Consider the following 20606-nt stretch of genomic DNA (forward strand, 5'->3'; position numbering starts at 1 on the left):
ATAAAATCTGAGGGAATTCAGCATGGGACTGAGCATTGCATCCTTCAGGAAAGTGGCATGTGCCTCTGTTGAGGAATGACCCTCTCCTTGCTGTACTTTCCACTCAGTGATCCTGTGTTATTCCATCTGCTCCCAGCCAGCCACGGGAAGTTCCCCATCTTCACAATAACCAAAGCCCTCCTGTTCTTCAGTGTCACTGCTATGAAGTTAGCACCACTTTAAATAAGAAGTTAAATTTAGCACAGCATGAAGTCAACATCCAGAGGGTGAATAACACCCATTCATTCATCTGGCACTCCTCATTTCTGCACAGATCCCCTTTTCCATTAAGTTGTTTGTTTACATAATAGTTTGCTAGCCTATACAAACTCCCAAACTGTAACATCTCTTTTACATAAAAGTCATGGGGGAGGGCAGATAAACATACAAATGCCTCAGAGTGTTCACTCATGCCCAGTAGAAAGGTATAGTGTGGTTATCTCAGAGTCAAAGTAAACACACTGGCCTATAAATGGCATGAGATTTAAAGCATCCCAGCAGACAGAAGAAAAATATTTCTTTAATAAATATAATCAATTAATTAATTGATTGCATGATGTCAAAATCTGTCATAAAACATTCTATCAGTTGCTGATGAAATTCTTATTTACTTACTACTAAATTTGTGGGACATTACAAGATGCTGGGTTAACACAGAAATATGTCAGTGGTATAAAGTGCTACATTTGCTAAGGGCTACCACCTCCTGCACTGAAGAAAATTGTAGGTACTGGTTTTAAGGGCAGCTCTTAGCTCCTCAGATATTACCGTTTTCACAGTTACCTCTGCACCATCATACAGAGAGATGCCTCTTGGCTACATACAGAAAGACTGTATAAAAAAGGGAGTTTTTAAAGAGTTTTCAGTCAATGAGTGCATAATTTCTCTCCTAAGATTGAGAAACTTGTAAAATATCCATGACATCATTACAACAGGTTCCGTGCCCTTGGTGGAGTTGCTAAATTATGAGGGTTTTTTTCTCTCTTTTTTTTTTCTTCTTATTAGTAAGAAAAATATCCTAGTCCTGCATTTGAATATCACTGGAAGCCTCAGATTTCTTTATGAAATATGAAAAGCTGCTTCACGTTACTTCAGAGCTCCATATCAGCAGCAGAGAGGGGCAGCAACTGCCACATCACTGTAAACTTCCTAAACGCCTCTTAGGACCTCACGTTTGCTTCTTGAGGAAGTGAGATGTCATTACATCCAGCTGAAGATGAGAAATTTTGAACTGACTGGAAATGGTTGAATGTTTTGAAAGACAAGGAACTTCCATGGAAGGCTGACTGAAACTTCTTTCACCCTCCACACAAAGCATGCTTCCTCACCCCACCTATTCCCATATGCACATACCTAAACACAAGGATATGCATTCACAAAATCACAAATAAATGCCAAGGAAAATGAAATTATCTATTAATATGCTTCTGCTCTCCCCAGACATGTTACTCTCATTGCTTCATGCAGGACAGCTGACATTACCACTGAATTACCCAAAATACTCAGAGTGACTCATGGCACTGAGTCCACTTGTGCTGTCTGGTTTAGGTGACTTGAGAGAGGGTTATGAGGGAAGGAAGTCTCTCTCATATGAGGCAGAGATTGTACTGCTGAAGATGACAGATTCACAGGATCAAACTGTTAGCCAGACTAAAAAAAATGTTTCTCTACAGATTAAAAAACCATTTCATTTTTTGATGGGAAATGAGGGTACCACTTCTTCTTGTGTCTTGAATAAACTTGGCAAGTAATAGTCAAACCTTCTAATACGATTCCATCTCACTGAGAGAGTAAAAAAGTAACTCTTTTCCTAGTTCACTATTGACTTCCTCAGTGAGGACAACATTTACAAAACACTTTTTTTCCTAGGATTTCTAGCAAGAAAATTTGCAGAAAACACTTTACAATGTGTTGCAATATACTTTTGGTATATAAAAGGATGTAGAAGTTGTAATGTTGTTTAAAGTGAACATGCTCCCAAAATGGTGTTATAACTCTTTGTGTAAACCTTTCTCCTTCCCAAGGTTCCTCCCTCTTACCTGTACCTTTGGAATGTCTAAGAGATAACTGAAAGCTCATCTATTGGTTGTTAACCCTTTCTTGTAATTGGTTGGTTTGTAACACCTCCTGGACTCCCAATGGTCACTCTGTAATCCCCCCCAAGAGCTTTTTAAACAGTTACCAGAACAATAAAGCTCTCTCTGCCTGCTCTCCCTGCTAGCTGCTGGTCTCCTGTGCTCTCTGCCAGGGCCGTGGAGACCTCGTGGTTGGGGGCAGGGGGAGGGCACGCTTTCCCCCGGAGCCAGGGGTAAAAGGAAAAAGCCTCTTGCCTGGGGTTCCCCCTCCCTATCCACCTTCAACGTTCGTCAATAATGTATTTGGAAAAAGAAAAAAAGGAAGAGTACTTCATGGTTTGCCTGGCTAATTGTAGTCGGAAAATCTGGGTTTATTCTCCATTTCTGATTGTTAAATATCTGCAATTAATTTTGAAATATTTAGAATTCCCATAGGCTTAGGGAGTGAGTTCATGTTTGAGAATCACTTGCAGAGTATACCTTTTAGATAAATGCTTCAGTAGGAAACTCTTCTCAGCTGTTTTCTGCAGACAGCAAACTCAAATCCCCTTTGATTTTATATCACATTTTAATTCCTTGCACATCTAGGTGTGATACCAGAATCCAGGCACAAATAGCATACACTGGGAGGGAAGCATATGTCATTCCCACCTGTGTGAGACATCTTTCACATTGGGAAAGTGGTCAAGGGACTACAACTCACATTGCTGTAAAAACATCCTCCTTTCCCTTTTTCCCTTGATCAGTCTTAATGTGTTCTCAGACTGTAAAGTCTGTTAATGTGTTCCTATAGCACACAATTTAATCCATCAAACCAACATGCCTTTGAGCACACAGAAATTGACCTATTACTGTAATTGCCTGAAGTATAACCACTGTGACATTAAAGCTATAATAAAGATATTTTAATAAAATGAAATGCATCCATTTCCTGAAGAAAACAAAACAAAGCAAAACAAAACCATGCTGAATGAGGAAGAGAACAGAGAGAACAGAATTAGTATTATCCTTTTTGATACCTCTTTATTTTATAAAATATTGCACACATGAGTTACACAAGTTGAGATATGTTCCTCTCTGCTAGGGATGTCTTTCAAAGCAATTATTCCTAAAATGTATAGATACAATTACAGAATAATAACTAGTATGTACCCTTGTGGAAATGAGACGAGCTGTACAAGTGTATGTGTATGTGCTGCAAATGCTCTAGGCAGTGCACTTGCAGAGGGAATGGGCACCTCAAATGTGCTGCAAATCCTCTTCTTCTTGAGGTTCTCAAGTGCCACTGACTGCAAGGCTCCCTCTGGCATCACTGGAAGGGGAACCAAAGCATCAAAAATGTTCATTTTAAAGTAGTATATTGGCATGGCCCCTGCACAACAGTAACATGCAAATTCATGAAGCATTCCATATTTTTTGGGCCAGTCCTGGCAGGGCTAGATGTAGAGAAGTGCTTTACACTGCAGCACAAACAAGTTCAAAAATTAACACAAAAATGTCCATTTTTGGTTCATCTTCTTTATCTGCAAGAATTATAAATCTAAACTATATAAACAACTTTTTGAGTAACAAATTTTCTTTTCTCTTCTGCTACCCCATAATCCCTTTGTTTACTCCCATTCAAAATAATTTGTTTTATGTGATAGTGGTACAGAAAGTCAGGAAGGATCCAGAGTAGCACACTATATAACACAGAATGAAAACAGCAGAAGTCTTAAACAAGAGGAGGAGAAATAGTATCTGTGAAAGAGGGCATATTGTGAAAGCAGTTCAACCTCCAGCTTTTAGCAAGCTAAAAAATGTACAGCAGGAGGAAACAGTAAATCCAGCTACATGCCAAGGCAGCAGAAGTTCTGCCTGCCATTTAATCCTCAAAGGACACCACTATTTAGGCGCTAAGCCCTCCTGCTGGATTGGTACTCAGAAGCAATTACCATCCTTGGAGAGCATGTTGCTTAGAGCCTCTGACTCTATCTTGAAATGCAGGAAGCATTTTCCACCCTGACCTGCAGTCACTGACTACGACACACTTCTGTGCCTGCTTATAATGCAAAGGCTGGAATGCTGGACAAGGAAAACCAAATTTTCCACTGTTGTCCTGAATATGGGATCATGCAACCTGAAATAAGGGTTTGGACTAGGAAAATGTGATGCAAAGGACTATCTTTTCCCATTTGTGTGAGTCCTTTTTTCAAAAAGAAAGACAACTATGATTGTGGTTTCAGTCATCTTACTGGGAGAAAAGGAAAGCGAATAATTGAACCCAGCACTGGGATCCTAGAAGGCAGAAAGGCAGGCTGTCCTTCATACTGCAGAAGGCTGTGTTTGTATCCATTAGCACGTGGTACAGGTTTTGCAACCAGCTACCATACCCTTTGCTTAGTGTAAGAATCATTCCAGATTAGGAGGAGGTCCTAGGTACCTGGACTCAAATCATGACCCACACACAAGATTTGACCCTGCCCTCTCTCAAGAGAATGGCAGAATGCCTGCTGCCTCAAGCACTGCAAGGATCTTGAATGTGCACCCTTCCTTAAAGAGATGGAGCAGATGCTGGGCTACAAATGAGGGCTCAGCTCGGCAGACAGGCACCTCCAGTCAGCTGGGCATGGCACTCACCTGCCATCCCTCCTGACCTGCCTCCTCACTCCTGCCTCCTCAGAACTGGGAGGACAGAAAGGTAACTGATACAACCTAACAGAATTTAATGCTGAGCACTTGTCCTGCACAAGTGAGGTGGTCATACTGCAATAACAGGAGCTACATAATGAAATCCAGCACTATTTTATTTAAATCTAGGGTTTAAGCGTTTTTGAGATTATTTGTTTTTACCATCCAAACCTCAGTAAACTGTTGTGTCACAGTAGCATGATAGTAGGACTGCTAAATGAGTAAGACAGCACTGGTCATTTCTCGCTCACTGTGCAGATATCCAAACTCTTTTAGCACATCAATATTTTGCAGCCCAAACTTCCTCTTTCTTCCCACTGTCTTGATTAGTTGCAAGCTCTTTGCTCCAAGTGAAATTGACACCAGTAGTCTGAAAACATTAAACTTATGCTCTTGTGGCCACAACCAGAATGAATTGGTTATTTAGAAGGGGGGGTGGGGGAGGGGAAAGAAAAAAAAACACCATACACCACACCAAGAAGAAAACAACCAGGAGAGCAGCAGAGGACACTACATTCTTTCCAGTTTTGTTGGTAATAATGGTTGGCAAAGCTTTTTAAGCTTACCTTTCAGAAACCAAGGCTACTCCTGGTAGTCCCAGAGAATGGCTGCTCTGCACTGCTTTTTGGGTAGACTCAGCCGGCATGTCCTCGTTACAGAAGCCACACTGAACTCTTACTCACTGGTGCTCCTGCTCTGCAGTCATAATGCACATTCCTGCCTTGGGCTATATTTTGTATCAGCAATGAGGCTCTGGGACAACTTCTCCTCACTCCTCAAGGAGCTAAAAGGTAAAACTTGTACTCAGAGGAATACAATTTTCTCTGGCACTAAAGCATCCATTAGAATTTGGAGAACTTTTAGCAGATAAACAACATTTGGAGTTTGGCTGCAGACTATGTGTAACTGAGGCAGTCTCATCTGTGCCCTGCAGATGAATACTCTGTAACACTTCTTGGGTGGAGTCTGAACTCCCACTTTTTACACGTTCTCCTAACTGGTTGGTTGTCTCTGAAGACCGCTAATGGTAGACACCCACCTTCCTTATCTGTGCCTCTAAAGTGTAGCATAAGGAAGGGTGGCCAGCAAATATCGTAGTGGGACTTAGGTGCTGCTGTCAGGAAAGGAAAACCACAAACAGGAGGGTAAGATTGAAAAGGAAAAGGTGAGAAATAATTAACATAACCTGCCACATTTCTGCAAGAGGGGCTGCAGAAATGTGCTTTTTGCACAGTGACTACTGTACTGCATGTAGAGGTAAACAAATACTCGTCAGACACATATGAGGTGCAGGACAAGGTCCTTGGGATGAATTTCACCCTTAGCATCAAACAGCTTTGTTGCTGCAGGGGAAGGCAGGAAAGCTGGGCTGCAATGCTTAAGGAAAGCTTTTGGGCGAGACCTTAACAAAGATGAAATGAACCTCACTGTGGATTCCGCTTTTGAGAACAGAAGGCTTCATGCTCAACTGTGTAATATGAGATGGAGGTGGCTGCCAGTGGTTCTGCAGGCTTCTGTTTTGACTCTATCAGTGCTATTGTCATGCGAGAAGATGAAAGCTAAAAGAAGAAGAAAGGGGCCTATGGCTTCAGAAACATCTTTTTTCTGGAAAAGGATAAATATGCAAAAACAAAATAGTAAACAGTATGCAAAAATAAAATAATAAACATATCCCCAAAAAGATTGAATTCTGCAATCTTTTTTTAAACAATACTTGAAAACATATGAGGAAGGGAAGAAACAGGCGAAAGCCAAGAGCTTAAATGCAGAAAGACATGGACGGACCCATTAGGAAGAGAAGTGAAACATTGGTTTGCATTCCCTGGGGAACTCTGTGCTCCTGGAAATTCTTAATATAGGTACACTTTCACCAACCTAAGGAATCTTGGCTTGGTGGCCAGAGGTCAGCCCTGTTGTTCTGGAGGTACAGTCCCACCCAGGGAGGTGCGTAAGGGGATGCAGTTCACAACTCTTGCTTGGTAGAAGAACAAGCTCTTTCTTTTGTCCTGAAGTGGGATTTGTGTGAAGCCACCATCACTCAGGATCTCATGGGCTGGTCCAAGTCAGTCTGGGTAAGTGGACACAGGAGACAAAGAAGGAAGTGCAAGAAAACACACCCCTCAGACCGACATGTTGGCCACAGCCCTCTCGTACATGCGCTCCAAGATGCGGTGGATGCTGGCAAAGCTCGGCCGGTCGGCAGGCAGCTTGCTCCAGCAGAGACGCATCAGGTTGTAGAGCTCCAGGGGACAGTTGTCTGGGCAGGAGAGGACGTTCCCATCCCTCACGTAGTAGATGACCTCTTCGTGAGCCATCCCATAGTAGGGCTGCATGCCGTAGGAGAAGATCTCCCACAGCACCACTCCATAGGCCCACACATCAGACTCTGTGGTGTAGCGGTTGTAGAAAATGGACTCAGGGGGCATCCAGCGGATGGGGATGGCATCGTTCTCATTCGCTTTGTAATAGTCAGCTGAGTACATGTTCCTTGAAAGACCAAAATCGGCAATTTTGACCACCATGTTCTCCCCCACCAGACAGTTCCTGGTGGCCAAATCCCGGTGGACAAATTTGCGCTCAGAGAGGTATGCCATGCCAGCAGCAACCTGCTTGGCAATGCAGAGCTGGCTGTTGCAGCACAGAGCCAGGGGGTTAGGGAGGCGAATCCTTGTGTCCAGACTGCTGTGTGCCAGGCTGCAGAGGTTGCGGGGCGAGCGGTCACGCAGGTACTCATTTAGATCCCCATAGGCCATGTACTCGAACAGAAGGCACATCGGTTTCCCCACAGCACACACACCTGGAAGAGGATAGATACCCCACACAGGTCACTTGGGTAGAAAAGAGAGTTCTTCTGTGCAAAACCCAAAAGATCCAAAAATGCTTACACAAAAGGGAGACTTTCAATACAGTGCATGAAGAGCCAGGGAGAAAGGTAACCATGCAAATACCATCAAGTCTGCATGCATCCATCATGCATGCTGTCTCTTTGAAACTCCTTCACAAGGGGTCCAACGCTGAGCTCTGTGGGAAACGTTAGCCAGTCATGTACTTGACTGATTTGTCTGGACATCCCAGGAAAAATATACATTTTTGGAGCTATGTTTCATTAAGAGCCGGACCCTGCTTAAGTTAGCATTAACAGAAATATTACCTCTTCCCAGGTGCAACTGAAAGGGCATATTTTCAGGGAGTAACCTTTATAGTTCTGATCATTTTATTTTTTAATTCTCTTATTTGTTGTCATTATTGTACTAATTATTGTAATTATTACTAACTGTAATATGTAGAGGCAATACATATGCAGAAAGACTACAAAACTAATCACAAGAGGCATGGTCAAGGGTTCATTTGAAATGCAAAGAGACTTCCACTGCAATCTCTTATGGATTTTTCTTTTTTTTTTTTAAAGAGCTCATGGAAAAAATGTCAGTTGCAGAAATTACTTTTGGCATGAAAGAGGCTCAAAAATGAAAGAAAGACAAAGAAAAAGCAGACAGTCAGAAAGGAGACATTTTCCATATCTGATAAATGCATAGTCTAGTCCCTCTGAAGGGCACATGCTTGGCTTTACATGAACTTCAGTGGTGGGCCAGCATGAGTAGAGGACCACACTTCCACCAGCATTACTGAGAATACAATGATACGGTAAAAATATTTGTGTACCTTGCATTAAACTGCCAATAAGCAAAAGCCAACATTTAAAATGTATATGTTTTGCTTTCTTAAGGCCATCATTTAGCAGTCGGTGATTCAGTGTATTGTGAAATCTGAAATTCTGGTTGATAACATAACATTTTTATCTTTGAAGATAAACAGAGAGCTGTTTCCAATGTGATGAAATCAGGATCTGACAAGCATGAGAAGTGTATGTTAGAGATTTACCATCTAAGCAGCCTTCAACAATGTGGCTGTTTTCTCCAGAGCCCCATGACGTAATACTAGTTTATTCCTGTACCTTTACCCTTTTCTGATCTAAAACATGTTGACAACAAACACAAAGTTTGAGTTTGAGGCATTTTCTGATTTTCTTTTCTGTAGCCTAACTACCTGTATCAACCCAGATTTGCCAAAACTGTGGTTTGTCTGTTTCAAATCTAATTCAAAATTACTGAAATAAATTAAGATCTCAGCTGCCTGTTTACAGGTGTGAGATCTGCATATATCTCAGAGCAGGATTGCCAGGTGAAGGTGGCCAGCAGCATCTACCTAAAACAAAAATGACAATTTACTGAAAGAAAATTTGGTCGACAGCTTTCTTCACAGAAGAATGCCATATTAGCCAAGATGCAACATCAAGACTTCCTACAATAAAACAATAAAGCTGGGTTTCCTTTCAGATGAGAAAGGAAGGGAAGAGAAGGGAAGGAAAAGACCATTTTTGTAGTTGGCTTTCTTTGTTCATTTGTTTAATTCTGTTTTTTTAATACTGATGAATGTTCAGACATCACAGTTGTATGGGACTCATAAAACTAACAAGACTGGTGCCTGTGTTTTTTAAGTACCCACAAAATAAATCAAAGCTCCAGGAAGTTCATGTCTTCCCTATAAGATATCTGTGTCAGTGTTATTAAAGTGGAAGCAGAGCTAGGCAGCAAGATCGCCAACAGCATACACAATGCAGCACGAGGAGGGTTTAATGTGATGCACCATCCTGTTAAGACAACAGCATCAGACCCACATTTTGAGCCTCATTTTGGTGGACAATTTAGCAGAGCGTACAATGGCACACAGAAAACCTTAGGTCTTTGCAGGAGGAATTTTCTCATGCAAAAATAGGCCAGTACTACCATTTGCATTTAGCTCCAGTCACTTGCAGCACCAACAGCCCCACAGCAGATTTGCAGAAGTTGGCACCCTGTACATGGGTGCCTCACTGAGATACCTAAAAGCTTGACAATATTTGGATTGTCAAACTCTGCCATGAGAGCTGCTTCCCTCTGAAAGTCGGCCTGCATGTCTGCAGATGCTTCCTCCTTCAGCATCTTCACTGCCACCATTGTGAAAGGCTCGTACGGCAGCAGCCCTGGGGCCCTGCAAGGAGAGGGAAAAGAGGAAAGCATCAATAGTGAATACATATACTCTAAATGTAGGTTCTGTTTCTGACGCAAAAGGATGCGCTGACAGGAAAAAAAAAGAAAAAAGAAAACAAAAAAAGAAAACAAAAAAAAGGCTGCAGCACCAACTAAAGGAATATTAAATACCATTTGGGCATGTCTGCATTGCATATTGCAGAGACATATAATTTGGTTCAATGGGCACTAAATCCAGTATAACTTTTTTTGATTACTGTTCTTTCTGCTTACAGACTCATTACTGTGACTGGTAAAGACATAAATAAGGAACAGGCTGGTAAGCAACAACTTCTCCCTAGGTTGTAGGTCACATCATAAACTTCATAGAGGACAGAATGGACTCCAGTCCATCCAATTCACTTTTGGGGTGTAATGACTGAACAGAATTAAAAATAAACCTATTTTATATGAAATTGATGAAAGAGTCTTCTTTCTCCTACCTGGCACAATGGTGACTTTGGTGCATCTATCTACTATTAAAGTGAAAGTAACAATTACAGTAAGTATGTCCCTCTGGTTTTGTAAGGAAAACAGCCTTTTGTCACTATATTCTCGGGGTGGGGGTGGGGGGGGAGGCACATGTGTGCCTGTAATTCAACAAGTTGTAAACAAATTAGCTAGTTTCAGCTAAACTTAATGTGGTGTAGCTGAGGTTTAGAAAATAGTTATACTCTTGCAAGTTTTGTGGAAACACATGACAGGACAGAAGGGACAAAGCCCTTCTGTCCTGTGCCCTGTGCCCTATCTGAAGAACAAGGTAATGTGCAAATACACATGGTGTGACACAGGTGAATCTTCAGCTAGAGCTTATAGACACAGATCCGTAGAAAACAGAACTTCCTGACTTACAGCAATCACAGATTCATTTTCTTACTCACAAGTCACTACACCCTCAAGATTAGTTAGATGGGCTTGCCAAAGATTTAGGTGTAGTTGTTGCCAAAGAAGAGTAACTTTCCACTCTTCAAACACCAATCAAACCTCAAATGTACATTTTATCGCCCACGCAAATTCTTCCCAGGGACCCTGCAGCTAAAACACATTCTTACAGGTAGCAAGCCAGAGCCCATGGAAAATAATGCCCATTTATGTGTCATGTTACTACTCCAGCCCAACTTCCCTCCCCTTGCTCAAATGCCAGGTTATTTTACTGCTCAGCAGCACCAAGAGGAGATTCTGATTTCCAAAGCAAACTTCCAGTTTCGTTGTCATTTACTTCAGACATGTGGCAGTTGCAACAGTTGCACTTGGATGCTAGAAATGTCAAATGTCAGTGGATGGCAGGGGGCCCATTGATAAAGGAATCTCACAGGTGGCTGATCACAGCTGAAAAACTCAGGCAAGGAGGTCTGACATGCCAGAGCAGAGGATCAGACTCCACACTTGTCTGCAACTGCCTCCACTGAGGCAAAATATCTTCCTTTTTTTCCCCTATGCTGGCAGCAGTGTCCAGTCTAGTAAAAAGTACCAGCACCTACCAGCTGCTAAAGTCAGCATTCAAGTCAGCAGCAACAGCCTGAAGAAACCAGTAGAGCATTTAAAAGTAAAAATAGAAGGGCTTTTATCTCTTCCAAACAGTCTCACAGATTACCACTCATCACTGAGTAGCAGACTCAGTGCAGTGCCAAAGCAGGGGCAGGCACAGTTTGGTCTTACATGCTTTGGACAGAGAAACTCACTCCAGGCTGATGTATACCCAACCAACTTCACTGAATCCTGTAGTGTAAACTAACCTAAAATTAGTTTACTTACCTAACTGGCACTTATAACTAAGTGAGATTAAGCTGCACAAAGTCTTTTATTTGGCCTTCAGGCAACAGCAAGAAATTTCACCCTTGGTATCTCATGCTAATTCAGCCCAATTCTTAGCAGACCTGGGAAACTCACGCTGATCTGGTAGAGACAGAGATTGTCTGAACTCTTGGCAGACCACTATCAAAGTTGGCCCATTTGGTGCCCAGAAGTCAGCACAAACCAATAGGGTCACATCTGCAGGGGAGCAATGGGAAACTGCTGCCTCTGCACCAGGAGAATTCAGGTGAAGGTCCAGAAAGTGAAGTGTTTTCTGAAAAACAGGTAAATTCTCCTCTAGAGAAAAAATAGGTTAATTTTCTTCTAGAACTGGGAAGCAAACAAAGAAATTACCTTGGATTTCCTTTCTTACAATTAATTAAATTCTGAGAAGAAATGTCCACTGTTTGTGAACAGGATGGATAGCCACAGTTCTTGACTGCTTTACCATCAATGGATTTGTGCACCAGTGGCAGCATTTGGTTTTTAGGTACCTGCCATTCAAAGAACTAGCCAGTGGTGCAGTTAGGAATTTCAGCCTGAGCCTACCTACAGAGATTGCCTGACTTAAGTTTTAACTCAGGTTCTCTTTCCAGAGCAGTAACCATGAAAAATAACGACGAGTAATTTGAACCTGAATTTGAGATTGGGTCCTATCCCCATCTTCCTTGGCAGCACAGCAGGGTAACTTCTGTTAGATCACTAAAGATGCACTTAACATCTACTGAGTCTGGTGGAGACCTACCTTTTCCCTATCCTTTGATTAAATTTGTATGTGGGCAGAAGAGTGCTCTGAACTGGCAGGTGCTCATTTTGTCGTGCTGCTTTTCTGTGTTTTGTTTTGTTTTGTTTTATTATTTGGTTGGGGTTTGTTGTTGTTGTTGGGTTTGGAGGATTTTTTCATTTGCTTTTATTGATGTTTTCTTAGGTTTTTTCGTTGGTTGGTTGGTTGGTTGCCTTTTTGTGCGGTTTTGTTTTGTTTTGATGGGTTTTCTGGTGTTTTGGTTTTTCTTAAATTAACATCCCCACTGTTTTTCAGCTATATTTGAGACATCAATTCAAAGACACACCCTTTACAGTTGGAGAGAACATCAGAAGACTTCTGTCATGAAAATTCAGCCTTAGAAACCTGCTTTGTCTCTTGCAGGAACAACAAACTATGCCTCTGCAGAGCTTACTAGCTCAGCATCTGGGCTTTTAGGCAATCCTGGCCTTCAGTCTTAGCCTGGATGATACAGCTCCAGCTCTGGCAGAAAACTTGCAAGCTGGTCTGCATTGAACTGTGTAAATCTGGTGCTCTGGTGGCTTGTGCAGCCAGTGTGGTCCTCCCAGAGGCAAAGTCCAGGACTCAGTTGGAACAGACCTAAGCTCGGTTCTTAATTTTGTTTTAAGCATGGTTACTTCCTCATCCTTTCCAGTGTGAAGCCATTCCTGGTGAAGACAGCAGCCTTTCAGGAGAAACTAGTAAATGATAGCCAGACACTTCCTGTCCTAACATGTTGCTTGACCCAGGAGTGAGTAAACACTGAATCAGGACTCACAGCAAGCCAACTGGCAAAGGCATTGCTGGCACTGTGCTTAGAGCTGTGTTTACAGGAGAGGGAGAAACATGAGAGCAGGAGAAGTAAGAGTATTGCTAAACTTAGCTCGAGATGACCATTTAACACACACAGGAAAGTACATTTTATCCTTCTGAGATGGGAAGGCAACAATTTGAGTTGTGATAGCTTCAGTAACCTGTAAGGATACGCAGCTTGTGCTACTGGATCAGCGGTCTGCACTGATCCATCAGAGGTGCGCAGAAATGACAATGGCTTATTGTAAGGAATGAAAATAATTATAAGGAATTATAAGGCCTTGGAAAAACTTTTAATAGGGATATTAATAAAAATAAAGAAGTTCCTGAGAAGCAGCCGGCTCCTTCCTTGAGCCACAAAGAGCACACATTTCTCAGGGTAAGGTATTAGCAGATGCTGGCTAACATCCGATGCTTTATTTTTCCCCCATCTCTTTTTCTGTCAGTTTCCACTGTCAATAACAAAAAGGTTTAATTAAAAGAAATTGCAGCACTGGAGTGGATGAAATCCACATAAAAGGTTCCAGCACCACTTTAGCATTTGCTTAACCTATCACTTTAGCAGCATTTCAGTGCCCTTTGAGAGGTCCTGCTTGATGTCCATGAGAGTCATTTCCAGCTCAGAAAGGTCTGAGCAGCACTTAAAGCTCCCAGTGCAGGTCCAAAGTGGCACTTGGCAGGAAAGACTGTCTGCCCCGCATGCACACCACGGCATGATGAAGACTCCTGTCTCACGAACAGGAAGGTGGAGCACTGCAGGGCACGACAAGCACTGTGCTGAGGCTGGGACAAGAGCTGCCCTGTGCCCCTGCACCAGCTGGCGTGCAGTGCCCCACAGCTGTTGTGTAGTTTCTACAGTTTTGTTCTTGTTTCAAGCTCAGATGCATTCGGCCATCCAGGCTAACAATCAATCACAGGCTAAGCATCTGTGACTTTCCCACTGCGTGCCCTTTGAACTGTGTTATTTTTAGCTCTCTCTGTATTAAACAAAAGTATGCCTGCATTTCTTCCATTAGAAATAATTTATCCCTTCATTAGAAAAATAAATCCATCACAGCTATTGAAACTTTTTCCCAGCTGTAACACATTTAACCTGAGCATGGCTCATTTCCTAGGAGATACACGAACAGCATAACTATAAACATTAAAAATACCTGCATTATGACTGCTTTTTGCAAGGAGACTCCTTTGTCTTTGAAGTCAACAGAAGCAGTTTCACCAGGCACATCATGACCCAAGGTGGGATTCTGGTTATTTCCCTGGGTTTTTTTGAGGTCATCATAGACTACTCCAAATACAGCTACAAAATCAGCGACATCCCCTACTTTTTAACTGTAAGGGACTGTCCTGAGTAAGCATGAAACTAGACAGTCTGTACACTTTCTTGCAGGAATTTGGGGATGAGACTTCGTGAGGAAACCAGTCCAAAGATTGTTCGGCAGAAATTATAGATCCTGTCAAGACTATCAAGACATCTTCCATCCACCTCAATCTAGGAAGGATTGGGTTCATGTTTGGGGTTGTCAGTTAAAGACTTCTCACATTTCAAGGTGTTGCATGATCTCACCTCCCATGAGACTTGACAGAACTGGAATTTCAACTAATACTTTGAATTCAAAACAGGTAACAATGGCTGCAAATTCCAAAAATGAAAAGTGAATAACTAAAGAGGACACTTAGAAGACTAGAAGATAAGGGGATTAATTTGTATGTCTCAAACAACAATACCCAGATGGCTGTGGAGCCAACCAAGCATTGTTGTGGCTGAAGAAGGGGTCCATATAGAGGTAGGACAGCATTCTTCTCAGACAGATGTCCTTGTTCTGTCTCCTGGAGATAAGCACAAGACAATACAGCACGGGCACAGGAATGAGTCAAGAAGCAGACATGTACTGTAGGGTGGGATCAAGACCACCCAAGGACCCCAAAGCCCTCCGACTCGTTTCCAGAAGAAAGAAGAAGAAGAAAGAAGAAGAAGTTCTAGAAGAATGGACCGTACATGCTAACTCATTTGCATAGAAGTAAGAAACTTGTCTCCAGGGCAGGGAAACTTATCTATTAAAAGGTATCACTGGAAAACCTGTGCACATGCACCATAAGACCCTGAACATCCCATCAGCTGAAATTATGCTGGAGCCAGGGCTGGTGATGTCTCTTTCTTCCTCTCTTCCTTTCTTTCTCTCTTCCCCTCTTTAATCCATATCTCTCTCTCTCCCTTCCTTTTCACACTACCCCTTTATTCAAAACCTACCACTGTGTGCTTATATAAATGGTCAGGGACTATAACATACCAATTTCCCTGCCAGGTGTGTAATTTACTCATAAAAATTTGTAAGCTTTTGTGGACCCTTGACTTTTGTTGTTCCTTTCAGCCACAAGCATCTGCAAATCTTAGGTCTGCCCTTCCCCTTAAGATTGGGACACCATAGACACACACACAAAAAAAAGAAACCTGTTGGCCTAGGTGGAGTTGGCTTTTGGGGGATTTTTGGTTTGGCTTGGCTTTGTCACTGAATTAAACTGAAACTGGGTTAGGACTGAACTGTAGCATGACACATTGCCTTCTCTGGTAATTACTGTCCAGTGTTGGTGTTATAATGGAGGTCACCACACACAATTTGCAAATACTGGAAAATGCAAGAATTTCACAACAGGTTGCATATTACAGGCAATACTCTTGGCAAAAACGGTAATGATAAATTTAGCTAAACTTTTACACTACACTTTAATATGTGAGTGAAGCATTACATCTGCTAGAGAGTAGAACAAAAGAATAATTTGTGACAAAAGTTTAACAAATATCAACAGATAGCAGAGAACAAGAGAAACAATTATTCAATCCTGAGTGTACCATTTGGTACACATGCAGTTGGTCTTGGTTTGAGTGAAAGAATGGGTGAATGAACGATTTCCAGTGCCAATTTTTCAGAGGTACCTCCAGATAAAGAGGACTCACACAGAGACTGCTTACCTGGCTTGGAAGACTCTCCCAAATGCTCCTTCCCCAATATCTCTCACATATTCTATATTGTTCCTGGGATACTCCAGGCTAAGCAATTTTGGATTGAGGAGGAGGGGCATGCGCTGGTACATTGGGTTGGGGTGCAGCCGGTCCAGAAGTAGTTCAGAGGGCAGAGTGGTGAGCGTTGGTGTCTCAGACTCTCTGAAACAAGGGAGTGATTTTAAGTCAGTGTGTGCACAGCCCTCAACCAGAACATAACTGGCTGCTTCTCCTCCTGGGCTTCTTTCTTCTAGGATGGAAAAGAAAGGTACAGCAGGGCTACTGTAAGAGCCTTGCAGAAATGTGTTGTTCCATGCTCCCAGTCACCAGGCCACCTTCAGCTCTGGCACAGGAGTTTGCCAGAACTTGAACTGCCACAGGCAAAGAGAGAGCTGCTCCCTGCTACCAGGCATTTGCAGGACTTTGCTCTCAGAAACAGGCCAACCCTGTTTCAAAGCATCATTTCTTGCACTGAATTAATTCTCAAAGTTTACCTTTTTTTGGTTTTCCACTGCTTTCGATGACGGCAGCAAACCAGAGTGACAATGCCAAAGATCACAACCAGAGCAAAGCTGGAGACAATCGAGATGATGACAGTCATGGAGTACGTAGGGGAAAAGGGAGGAGAAGGGGGGAGATTTAGAGTCTCTCCATTTGGTTTTCTTGTTCCTAGTGATAACAATGCTGTAATGCAAACAAAATCAGAGGGTTATGCCTCTGCTAGTTTATAGAGCTTTCTCAAAGAGGAATTTATGGAGTCAACCTGATGTCCTGGGAATTACTGACACTACAGATACATCCAAATGACTGCATGAGACAACCATACTATGGAAGCCTGGTTTGCGGGAAGCAAAACACATTTGTGCTTGCCAGATGTAAAAATCCGGGGTCTGGTAAAGAGCAAGACATGGTTCCCATTAAACTGGGAACACAGTTTTGGTATGGAATGTTTGCAAGAGTTACAGATGGGAGATCACATCGGATGGTCTCAAGAGTGTTCAAATATAGTTATGTCTGCACTGGGAAAGATCAATGGTCTACAATGAGAACCACAATGTATCATGTGTCCTAAAAGGAATCTGCAGGGAGGAGTGTAAGACCAAGTAAGTACACAGTGATACTTTCCTGAAATATCCTCTTGCCTCTAACAATTTGCATCTCAGTGTCTGTATGGGGCAAATATGAAAAAGACACTTGGCTTTATCACTGGGGGAAAGAAATCACATAACTATCTGCTGAGTACTTTCTGAGATATTCTAGAAAAGGCCACGCTGGACATGGAATGATTGAGAACAGAAAGAAATTTAAACTCCTCTTTTTAAGGTCCACTAAACTTAAAATGACCTATGTTCACTTATGTCCCTGAAACCTCTGTTCTCCATGCAAGAAGAATTGTCTTATTTCAAGGCACTGAGATCCAGAAACTGTGAGTCTCGGATGAAATATTTTTCAAAAATTATTCTGTTCTTTGAACAAGAAATAACATAAACACTTAGTTTCAACATCAGAGGGAAAAGATGTTTCCATCTTTTACTGTCTTTTTTTTAGTTAAAATTGTTTTATATTATTGAAGAAAAAAAAAAATCACCCAAAATAAAACAACTTTGAAAAATAGCCTAAAACCCTACCTTCAAAACACAGTGTGGCCAATCCGTTTTTCAGAATACCACATATTCCATCCTTTGGCATTTATATAATCCAGGGCAAGGTGTTCAATTTCTGTCTTGACTTCCCCCTGTCTTCATTTCCCCCTCTTTAAGGGGAACATTATACCTTCTGGTCAAAGATCCTGAGTGAATCTTTGAGGAGACCCAGAACCAGCTGAATCCGGAAGGCAGAATGGATCGGTGTATTAAGGGTGGAGACACCTTGCATGGCCCCAAAACAACCACAGTGGCAGAAATCATAAATTTGAGTTGCCTACCATCTCCACAGGGAGACACGCTGCAGTATTCCCAGGTCACGGCTGGGTCCTTTGTGTAGCACCAGGGACGTTCATTCTCACCTCCTGGATTGCGGCAGTAATTCTCAGCATCAGACAGCTCAGGAAAAACCTGAGGAGTCCTCCTGTGCAAGTGGGGAGCCTTGGGGGAGGAAGCAGATTGGATTAGTGTTTAACTATAATTTTTCCTGCTGTTGTTAGTAAAATACGAGCAAATAAAACAAATTAATGAAGTCAGACAGAGGTTTTCTTGAAACAGCCTGCCAGAATGACAGAGAATGCATTTTGGCGCAGGAAGGGGAACATGCAGATTGAAATATGATGAGGGTGTGAAACACCAGTGAACTGAAGAATGAAGGCAACCTGTCCCCTGCTCAGCCCTTCCACTGAGACTGGGATGCCTGGCTCTGGGAAACGTTGGAAAAGTAGACCTTGAGCATAGCTCTCAATTTCGTGGATCTCACACCAATGCATACCTGCTCACTCCATTTCTGGCAGGGAATGCCGGAGGCCGTGATGTTGGCCCAGCCCTGGTAAAACTGGCCATTGCCACTGTAGCAAGTCCCTGGGAAAAAAGAAACCAACAAAAAGCATGGGGTCAAGGACTCAAAAGAATAAATTTCATGTCCTTACATGAAGGCATGTGACAATTAGTATCATATCTAAGCATATAACAGGACAAGACAACTGCAGGCTCGGCTCTGCTTAGCCTCTTGTTTACACTTAAATGGATTTTGAGCTCAAGATCAAATCTGGGAAAACTTCAAAGAGGGAACTGGAACTCTTTCAGATTGAGAAAATAGGCCATATGCCTATGATGGTTGAGCTGCAGCTACCTAATGCACAGCACTTGCATGCAGAAAGTGCAGGCAGAACCACACTGAACCCATCCATGCCAAACCAAGGCAGAAGGCAAATTGCAGCACTAGTTCCATGATTCACAGTCTACACTCTTGGAGGGGCACTACGAATAGGAATGCGTCCATGTTCTTCATGTAGATAGCAGACAGCTGGGTTCATAAAATCCCATGGTGGTATCCCTCCCCCTGCTTCTGAACAGTGCTAGTCCTCTTTGAATATATGGAGACAACCTATATACTCAAGGCAACTCTGATGTGAAAGAATAGGATCAGTATAAAAAGAATGTTCTTTCTAATGAAGAATGTGTAGCTCACTTTCCATACACAAGGCTTGTTCCAGCTGCAGAAAAAATAGGCAGAAAATCTTGAGAGGATTTTACTAGAGGAATATGGATAAATGTTGATGCCACATGTCTTCATAGGAGAATTTAATGCATTTTGGCATAATCTAGGAAGCAGGAGGACAACATATGAGATGTAGCCTTACGCACTTCAACACGTGGTAATCTTTTGTAAACTCGGCTGAGCAGGGGCCAGCATTCTGATTGATGGCATGCATTAGGGTCCACTACATTATTAACCTAATTAGACAAATTAACAAGCCAGTAAATACTATTGTCATTATTTTATTTTCTATTATGTTCATAAAATTGCAGCTCAGGAAGAAAAGAAAAGCAAGAAGAAAACTAATGTGTTCTAAAATAATGATTTTTAAGCAAATATTTTTCAGTTTCATGAAAGCTCTTTTTAAATTTTCATCCAACTTTGAGACAAGGCTGTGTGTTTTAATTTATCCTTCTAGGCTGTCCTGTTTCTCCTGTAGGAGAACCATAGTCAATGCACTGTGATGACTCTGCTCTTTTCTTGCTGCATCACCCACTGCACTCAGGAGTGCAGTTATATTTTGTTTTAGACCCTTAGCTTTCTGAAGTTTCAGCAGGCATCAGGCACTACACATGAGTAGGTAGAAAAACCACCATTAAAGTGTTTGCTCCAGGTGAGTGAGCTTAAACAAAGGATCAAATTCCTGTAACCCAAGACATCCAAACATCCCAGTATAGGAATGACTGTGGACTTCATGAGAGCACTTAAACCCATCACAAATACAAATCAAAATGCTCTAACATGGACTTCTTTAACTGATATGTAAATAACATTTATGGCTCACATCTGCAGCAAGCTAGCAGCCCTCACATGACATAGCTCAGCAGAGGTGAAAAATCTTGTTAAGCTGCCCTGGTACATACTTGTATGCCTGAGCCCAGCATTTTACATGTCTCACATTCAAAGGAAAGGAAAGCAATGCCTGGAACAGGCCTCATGATAAACATGAAAAAGATTTCTGCACAGATCTGAAATAAATGTCAGTGTGACACCTTAGAGGAACAATGTGGAGAGTTTTAGGGGTAACAACACCACTAAGGAAGCACCTCTGAGTCCTTTGTACTCTGGAAAATGCAGATGCTTTCATAGATGCTACAGTAAGGACAGGGGGAATAATAAAGGTGACCCATGCAAGTTATAATGAATAATTTGATGGCAAGCTAGAAGACAGTTTGGTTCACATTTCCCAAATCCTT

The 20606-nt window shown here is 42.1% G+C and overlaps 1 protein-coding gene across 4 annotated transcripts in view; it reads right to left on the reverse strand.

The window, feature by feature from the left end:
• Positions 1 to 6894: 6894 nt before the first annotated feature.
• The window catches only part of MUSK (muscle associated receptor tyrosine kinase), a 52906-nt gene continuing 39194 nt past the window's right edge, over positions 6895 to 20606 (reverse strand). For 3 of the 4 annotated variants that reach the window (XM_050329369.1, XM_050329368.1, XM_050329370.1), the window contains 4 exons: positions 16719 to 16908; positions 16195 to 16386; positions 9667 to 9815; positions 6905 to 7581 (listed from right to left, as the gene is read on the reverse strand). In XM_050329369.1, the coding sequence (XP_050185326.1) occupies positions 6905 to 7581; positions 9667 to 9815; positions 16195 to 16386; positions 16719 to 16908 (1208 nt within the window). Of the gene's footprint in view, positions 7582 to 9666; positions 9816 to 16194; positions 16387 to 16718; positions 16909 to 18148; positions 18309 to 18642; positions 18732 to 20606 lie in introns of all 4 variants that reach the window. The other variant, XM_050329367.1, reaches the window with a different exon arrangement.

This window comes from Myiozetetes cayanensis, unplaced genomic scaffold (assembly GCF_022539395.1).
Source record: "Myiozetetes cayanensis isolate MyiCay16 unplaced genomic scaffold, myiCay2020 scf4, whole genome shotgun sequence".
Classification (NCBI taxonomy): Eukaryota; Metazoa; Chordata; class Aves; order Passeriformes; family Tyrannidae; genus Myiozetetes; species Myiozetetes cayanensis.